This window comes from Morone saxatilis, unplaced genomic scaffold (genome assembly GCF_004916995.1).
Source record: "Morone saxatilis isolate NCDOM2014 unplaced genomic scaffold, NCSU_SB_2.0 Contig1, whole genome shotgun sequence".
Lineage (NCBI taxonomy): Eukaryota > Metazoa > Chordata > Actinopteri > Moronidae > Morone > Morone saxatilis.
Window position 1 is genome coordinate 21,841,787 of NW_023339651.1, and position 8,634 is coordinate 21,850,420.

Sequence of the window (8,634 nt, forward strand, 5' to 3'; positions counted from 1 at the left end):
GATGCTGGAACACTCCTGCCAGTTGCTCAGCACACACCTTAAGGACTCTCGGGTTGACGTCGTCTGGACCTCTGGCCTTGTTTATCCGGGTCCTGGTGAGCTGCCGTCTCACCTGGCATCTTGTGATGACCGGGTTGGTTGTGGCAGTGATTGGGGGGTGACAGTCCCCAGCTGTGAGGTGATTGGTAGAGGGGGGAGGAGGGGAGGGAGAGTGGGTGTAGTGGAGAGAGGTAGGGAGTGATGATGACATAAATCTGTGAAAAATCGTCAATTTTATATATATGAGATTAAAAATGTTAATATAGGAGCAAACAGCTATTAGCTATGTAATGATATAGTAGAGTAATGGAATTACACTCCCTATGCCTGTGTTGTTGTTGTTGCCTGTTACAGTCTTTCTCTGTGGTTTGTTTACTTACCTACTCCATGCACATCTGAGTAGAGCAAATGAAATAGCCGTTTTTTTCATCTACATTGTTTTTTCTGTTTAAGGATTTATTTTATTTTTATTTATTTTAAAAACAACAACTTTTAGTGGATGTGTCTTGACAGGCACATTTGTTACCAAGTATTAACTACATTGATGCTAATGCAGCACTGAATGCTGATGTTCTACTGCGACATCTAGTAGCACTGTTTAGCACTGTTATGTTTATTAGTGTATAATCACCTGCATATAGGAATCACTATGATTTTGTTGATGAGTGTTTTATATATACAGCCACCATGTTGAACCACCATGTTTCTGCAGTAGCCCAGAACTGACACACCAAACATTAGCTCTAGATAGGGTCATTCACATTTAGTGTCTCCTTTGAGCTTGAAAGGGGAGGGTGAAGTGAGGGAGTTGCAATCTGTACCTACACTGCTAGATGCCACAAAATCCTACACACTGGACCTGCTGCTTCCCCACACTGTCAGTGCATTTGTCTGTCATACTGGAGTAACACAGTGACTTACACAGTGATAAGGTTGGTTAATATCACAGCAAAACAGGATTCTTTCTGGTTAAAGCATTGTTGTGATTGAAGTATTATTTGTATCAATACCCTTATTTGAAACACAGCAGTTTCTCAGTATAAAGTTATTTATATTTTATTGTTTATTTATACTTATATAGAGAGATTTATACAAGCACAGTGTCTATTTGTTTTTAAATTGAGTCTTTTAATGCACACATGGTACACAGATGCATAGAAAAATTAATAAAATAAAAGGAAATAATTGGTGCTCAGTTTCAGCACTAAATTATTAGAAATGCCACATTTTGGGAGGAGCCTAGATAGCTCACCTGATACGGCTGGCAACCCATTTACCAAGGCTGAGTCCTTGCTGNNTGTGGCCCTTTGCTGCATTTCCTCACCTCTTTTGACCCCCCTTCCTGTCTATCTTCAGCATTTTGGTTATAGACCATTGTCAGGCATTAAACTCACAATATAAACCAACAACATTGTTAAAGTACCACAGGAGTATCAGAAATGATTGATGAAAAGGATGAGACAGACAATATATATGTATAAATATATAAGTCCCACATAACATTCCTTACTTGAATTGCCTGTCTAGTTTTTTTCTATTTTCATTTTGCTATTTTTAATGGATTTTCAAATATATTGTTTGTCAAATTTTAAGTTTTACTCTTACCAATTTTGGAGGTGTAACTGTTTGTAAGCACCCTCTGATTGGTTGTTACATTCTGTGGCTCCAATATAAAAGTGTTGTTTTTTTATCTTGTGAGTTTGATGCCAGCTGAAGGTCTATGATCAAAATAAAGCATTTTAATAGGCATCATGTAGCTTTAGCTAAAAATGTCTCAGACTTGTCCCTGCATTGGACACGTGGAATAAAAATTATATTAATCTTCTTATTTGATTCTGGGGAAGACCAAGCACATTACTCAAGTTTCAGACTTTTGCTTTTAAGAAGCTGCATGAATCCTACTGTAATCTGTAACATCTTTATTCTTCTGACGCCAACTTGACCACAAGAAATTAGCAATATTGTAGAGAGTCATCATGACCTAAACAAAGAACGTCACTGTTCTTCACCCTCTCCTCTTCTTACTGAAAGTCTACAGGGACAGATCTAGAGGGTTGGCATGTGGTGGCAGCTGCCATCACTAAAACATGCCTGGCCCACCCAGTTTGGTGTCAAAGGCTGTCAAATTTAACACATTAAATTTAGATGAATTAAAAAAAATTATGTATTAAAAATGATCTGTTATGGCAACAATTTAGACTCAGTGATCAGCTTCAGTTCAACAAAAAAAGATTTGGAAAAATATCTAAACATCTGTCATCTCTGGCTGCCAACAAATAGCTCACCACAAACATTCCCCATATTGATATACTGGTCTGGTAATTTACACTGGAAATTGAGGATAATTGCATTTAATATGAGCCACGGCCAGTGACCTGACAGACAGGACTTCTGCATCCTCAGTACCTTAGTGTAGCCAAGTAACAGTCAGTATCAGCCTCTAGACCATGTACATGTGTGAAAGTGCTGACATTAATATTAGCACTGTACTGAACAATATTTTACATGAAAGGAGACTAAAAAGCTTTTCTGACACATTTACCTGCTGGTGGACACAGCAGCTGGGATAAAACCTGCTTTTGTGATTGTACGCTAATAAAAACATTACTATGAATATTATATTCCATTTCTAACAATAGATCCTCTTATATGTTGCACACTAGACTTATTTTAAGTGTTTAAGGAAGAAAATCTAAATATATTTAACTTCACACATATTTCTTCAAATATTACCTAAAATTAAGTAACAACAAATTAACAATAATGTTCAAGTCCTACCACAAATGCTCTATTGTGTTGGAGTGTGGGAGAAGACTTGGCCTGTCCGGAGGTTGACTTTTCCTCACTTCTTTTCAATGAAACTGTCTCTGTCTGGATTTGACTGGTTTGCGGGTCATTGTCCTGCTGGGGGGAGAATCCTCTCAGTCTCTTTTCTTGGATGGTTTAAAGTATTATCCTTAACTTTTTTGCACTCATTTTATCTTCGGTTCTCATGTTTTAAATATAACATAAACATATCCTTTATTTCTTTAGACTGCAATATTCAACCTTTCTTACATGAAACTCCAGTGTAACATTTCTCAACTCAACTTAACTCAAAATATTTATTTTGCTCATAGTGCTTGTTGGCCAACAGGGAAGTAACAAAAACTACAGTTCTTTTAACGGACACTTGAGGCTGGCTCCACAAGTGAGACAATAATAACAATAATAATAATAATAATAACAGTAATATTAGCAGTGGGAGTCAAGCAGGACAATGGCAGCAGGCACCACCAGGATCCATGAGAACCTGCGAGACAAGAAAGCACAAGAACTCCAGGGAAGTTAATGTTAAGTTAGTAACAGTGAAGTTAGTAAAATACATTAATGGGACATGAATGTGTGCAGAAGGTGAGGGAGAGGAAGAGAGGAGCTCAGTGCATCATGGGAAATCCCCTGATAGTCTAGGCCTATAGCAGCATAACTAAGAGATGGTTCAGGACTCACCTGATCCAGCCCTAACTATAAGCTTTATCAAAGAGAAATGTCTTAAGCCTACTCTTAAATGTGGAGAGGGTGTCTGCCCTCCAGAACCACGACTGGAAGCTGGTTCCACAGGAGAGGAGCTTGGTAACTGAAGGCTCTGGCTCCTGTTCTACTTTTAGAGACTATAGGAACCACAAGTAGCCCAGCATTCAGAGAACGTAGTGTTCTAGAGGGGTAATAGGGTACTATGAGCTCTTCAAGATAAGAAGGGGCCTGACCATGAAGAGCTTTATAGGTGAGGAGGAGAATTTTAAATTCTATTCTAAATTTTACAGGGAGCCAATGCAGAGAAGCTAGAACCAGGAGAGATGTGATCTCTTTTCCTCGTTCCTGTCAGTACTCGTGCTGCAGCGTTTTGAATTAATTGGAGCATCTTAATGGACTTATTAGGGCAACCTGAAGAGTTGCAGTAATCCAGCCTAGAAGTAACAAATGCATGGATTAGTTTTTCTGCATGTCTGTGACAGGATGTGTCTAATTTTTGTAATATTACGTAAATGGAAGAAGGCAGTCCTAGAGGTTTGCTTTATGTGGGAATTAAATGATAAATCCTGATCAAAGATAACTCCTAGATTCCTGACAGTGGTGCTAAAGGCCAAGGTAATACCATCTACAGTCACTATATCTTACCTTCTTATATCTACAGTGAGTCTCTAAGGTGTTTGGGGCCAAGTACAAGAATTTCTGAATTTAACATCAGAAAATTGCAGCTAATCCAGGTTTTTATAGCCTTAAGACATGTTTGTAACTTAGATAACAAATAATAAAGATGAGACTGATGTCCATCTGAAACATGTGACTCTGATGAGAACAAATATTAAATGTTCCTGTTCCTTTTTAACATTAGAAACTGACTGAATATTTTCTTCAACAGGTGACAACTAAAGTCAAACAGATGAAAGAAAACGTGAGCCACACCTCAGGTATCCTCTACGTTCTTTCTACTGTATGTTCTACTGTACATTCTACTGTCAGTATGTACTGTCAGTAGGTTTGCCAAGGGGCGGCAGTAGCTCAGTCTGTGGGGATTTGGCTTGGGAACCAGAGGGTCGCCGGTTCAAGTCCAGCACAGACCATAGTCGACAGTGTGTACTGTCGAGGTGCCCTTGAGTAAGGCACCGAACCCCTAACTGCTTGCGCATCACTCCACCATCTCACCACTTTTGCATGTCTATAAGCCCTTGATTGTATTTTGGGCCTGTGTGTAAAGTAAGTGAAAAAAAAATTTCCCCATTGGGGATTAATAAAGTATATCTTATTCTTCTTCTTCACTGTCAGTGTCCGGTTCCTCTCTCAGTGTCCGGTTCCTCTGTCAGTGTCCGGTTCCTCTGTCAGTGTCCGGTTCCTCTGTCAGTATCTGGTTCCTCTGTCAGTGTCCGGTTCCACTGTCAGTATCTGGTTCCACTGTCCGGTTCCACTGTCCGGTTCCACTGTTAGTATCTGGTTCCTCTGTCAGTACTCTGGTTCCTCTGTCAGTGTCCGGGTTTCTCATGTCCAGTATCTGGTTCGTCAGTTGGTCCGGATTCACTGTCATTATCTGGTTCCTCAGTGTCCGGTTCCAACTGTCAGTAATCTGGTTTTCCTCAGTGTCCGGTTCTCACTGTCAGTATCTGGTTCCACTGACAGGTTAGGTTCATTTTGGTGTTGTCTGTGTTTCAGGTCTGGTAAAGCTGTCGGAGCTGAAAGGACCTCTTCTTCCTGTGAGGTCACTTCCGGTTGCTGACAGTGTGATGAGTCAGAGAGGGGGTGGAGCCTGTGAAGAGGAGCAGGAAGAGGAGGAGGAAGAGGCAGCTGCAGTGGTCAGGAGGAGGAGCAGGAAGTTGGTGGCAGCAGAAGGGGGGGAGGTGAAGATCAGAAGTCGTCGGCAGAAAGATTTTGACCCGACAGCGGTGGAGGAAGAGGAGGCGGAGCCTCAGGAGAGTAGGGAGAAGGCGGACCCTGCCGTCTGGACTCAGAACCAGCAGAAACTGCTGGAACTCGCTCTGCAACAGTTCCCCCGAGGAACCCCCGAACGTTGGGACCGCATCGCCAAAGTGGTCCCTGGGAAGACGAAGGTGAGGAGAGTCCACCTGGCAGGTAGACAAACTGGTGAAATAATTGTTAGATTATTAATAAACTGATTATTAAATGATTGATCTGTTTTTCAGGAGGAGTGTATGATTCGTTATAAGATGTTGGCAGAGCTCGTCCAAAAGAGGAAACAGGCCAAAAACTGATCAAAGGCTGTGACCCCTGACTCCGCCTCGTCCTGCTGTGACCTGCGACCTCCTGACAGGTGACTCCTCTGACAGGTGAATGACCATTTGACCTGTCTGGTTAAAATGTTTTTGTCCAGGTGAGCTGCCTCCTGATTGGACTGACTTATAATTAGTGTTTTTTATACGAGTGAGGTGGCTTCTCACCTGCTCAGGTGTGTTTTTATAACTTGTGTCAAAGATGCTGGTGACTCGTCCGAAGCCACCTGACCTCTGACCTCACAGCTTCATGTGCCTTAGCTCTGTTCAGCATGCTGTCAATCAACTTCTGTTCAACTGATCAATAAAAAGTATTTATTATCACCTGCAGTTTGTCTGTCATTATTTTAGTTGCTTCAGGTAAAGTCCCCTGTTTATAATAATAATAATAATAATAATATATTTTATTTATGATCCATAATCCATAATAAATGGTCTATCTGTCATTAATAATCTATAAGAAACGGTTTATCTATCATCAATCAATATGGTTTGTCACCTATAATAAAGGTGGAGATGAGTCTGCCTACAGAAAGACACACCAAAGCGCGTGACTTACGGAAGGCTGCCTGAGACTGTTAGATGGCGCCGTGCTCGTTGTGCGGCACATATGAGCGTAAGCTGCACAGCTTAATGCTACCATGCCAGGCTGAGCAGTGTCTTCGTTCTTTCTGTTCCGCTGGCAGAACAACTTCTTTCTTCTTCGGTTGGTGTTTTTATGGCGTACTTGCCTCGTCTGCGGATGGAATGAGAAGTTGCACGGGGGTAACCGGGCGGGTAATCAATAACCACCACGCTTATCAGACGAGTATCGGGTAAGAGAGAACCCAACCATTATGAGCATTCTGTATAATTCAGTAAGTAGCAACAGCCTCGAACTTATGTGTAACCCATTATCAATACTGATTTATTTGGGCTATAAGCCGGCATCTCATATTGATTAGAATCACAATCGGATTCAATTCAATTTCAAATTTTATTTGTATGAGCGCCAATTCGATAACAAAGTCTGATCTCAGGACACGTTTTCAAATTAGAGGCGAGTCTAGCGTGAACGCGCGTGTGTATACATTTACAGAGACCCAACGAGTAACCCACCATGAGCGACAGCGTTCGGAGACGGCAAGGAAAGGAACTTGCCTTCTACAGCCGCAGAAACCTAGGACAGGACCCGTTCGGCTCAGGTGGGGTGGTCATCTGCCTTGACCAGGTAGAGAAGAGGAAGGTGAGAGGAGAGAGAGGAAGACAGAAGAACGCAGAGAGAGAAGGCGAAAGAGCAAGAGCACAAACACAGATGTGACAGCGAGCGACAGGAGAGCAGGAAGCAACTCACAGTTAACAGGTAGCGATGATCGATGACGATCATGAAAGAAGACGGGGTGCGCGTGACGCGACGGCGACAGCAGAAAACGACGGGGGACAGGAGCAGCGGGAGGAGACAGCAACCGCAGCAGAGAACAATAGTCAGAGCAACAACGTAGAAGAAAGGTGAGGAATAGACGATACGGGGAGGTATCGAGTGATCATTAGCAATGGCAAGTTAGCAGGACCGCATGGCAGGAGGCTCCACCCAGGACGCACTGGAGGAGTACCTCGGGCAGAGCGAGGCGAGAAGCAGCGAAGAACTCCGGGGGAGAGGAAGTGAGAGTTGGAGTTAACATGGCATCAACGTGGACAGGGAGCATGAGTGCAGAAAGAGAGAGGAAGAGAGGAGCTCAGTGGCCACCATGGGAAAGGTCCCCGCGAAGTCTGAGGGCCCACAGGGACTAGCATAACTAAGAGCATGGCTCAGGGAGCTCACCTGATCCAGCCCCAACCACAAGCTCCGCACCAAACGAGGAGAAACGGGTCCTAAGCCTACTCTTAAATGTGGAGAGGGTCGTTCTGCCTCCCGGAACCGTCCGACTGGAAAGCTGGTCCCACAGGAGAGGAGCTTCGGGTGGGGCTTGACAGGTCCGACGACTCTGTTGCTCGCCCTGTCGTGTGCTAGCTCGTCGTGTAGGCCTAGGTATTTAGATAGATCACACCGAGCCAGCCCAGCACTCCATGAGGAAGCGTAGAGTTCCAGATGAAGTGATGTACCATGAGCTCTTCAAATGACTGAAAGGGGCGGCCGAGCCGATGAAGATTCCATAGGTGAGGGAGGGAGGACTCCAAACTCCACTCCAAATTGTAACTAGGGAGCCAAATGCAGGAGAAGCTAGAACAGGAAGAGATGTGGGACTTTTCCCCCCTTAAGTCCCGTCAGTACTCGCCGCTGCAGCCGCTTTGAATTTCAATTGGAGCGCTTCAATGGACCCATTTAGGGCAACTTGATAACAAGAGTTGACAATCCAGCGCCTGAAGCAACAAATGCATGGATTAGTTTTCTGCATCTGTCGTGATAAGATGTGTCTAATTTTAGTAATATTACGTAAATGAAAAGAAGTGCAGCCCTGGGAGATGCTGCCCCCCCCAGTGGGGAATTCAAATGACAGAGTCGCGATCAAAGATAACTCCAAGATCCTGACCAGTGGCGAGGTAGGGAGCCAAGCGAGGCGCGAGCGGTAGAGTACTTATATCTCTGAGAAAAGTGAGTCTCTAAGGTTTGTTGGGCCAAGTAGCAGAAACGTTCGTGTGTGTGGCTATGTCGAACATCGAGAAAAGAGATGCAGGCTCATCCAGGATCGGGGTTTATTCCCAAGTACAAGAAGAGTTGTGTTTGCATAAGAAAAATCACAAAAAATTCGTTTTCTTTGCCTAAGTCCACAACATCTCCACTGTTTTTAGAGCGTTTTAGCCCATTTGGTCTGGCTGCCAACCAGGTCACCAGGGATGTCAAGTTCTCCCATCT

General features: G+C 43.4%; 1 protein-coding gene across 1 annotated transcript; it reads left to right on the top strand.

The window, feature by feature from the left end:
- The first annotated feature begins 4,404 nt into the window (after positions 1-4,404).
- On the top strand, positions 4,405-6,131 carry dnajc1 (DnaJ (Hsp40) homolog, subfamily C, member 1). Its single transcript, XM_035671953.1, has 3 exons — positions 4,405-4,490; positions 5,227-5,621; positions 5,715-6,131. Exons 1-3 carry the CDS (start codon positions 4,463-4,465, stop codon positions 5,781-5,783), a joined length of 492 nt encoding a protein of 163 aa, XP_035527846.1. The 5' UTR covers positions 4,405-4,462; the 3' UTR covers positions 5,784-6,131.
- Positions 6,132-8,634: the final 2,503 nt, after the last annotated feature.

Excerpts from the sequence above, each read along its gene's own strand:
- dnajc1 (XM_035671953.1), top strand. The coding sequence starts at position 4,463 with ATGAAAGAAAACGTGAGCCACACCTCAG. Across the intron at positions 4,491-5,226 it reads AAACGTGAGCCACACCTCAG|GTCTGGTAAAGCTGTCGGAG; the intron begins GTATCCTCTACG and ends TCTGTGTTTCAG. Across the intron at positions 5,622-5,714 it reads TGGTCCCTGGGAAGACGAAG|GAGGAGTGTATGATTCGTTA; the intron begins GTGAGGAGAGTC and ends TCTGTTTTTCAG.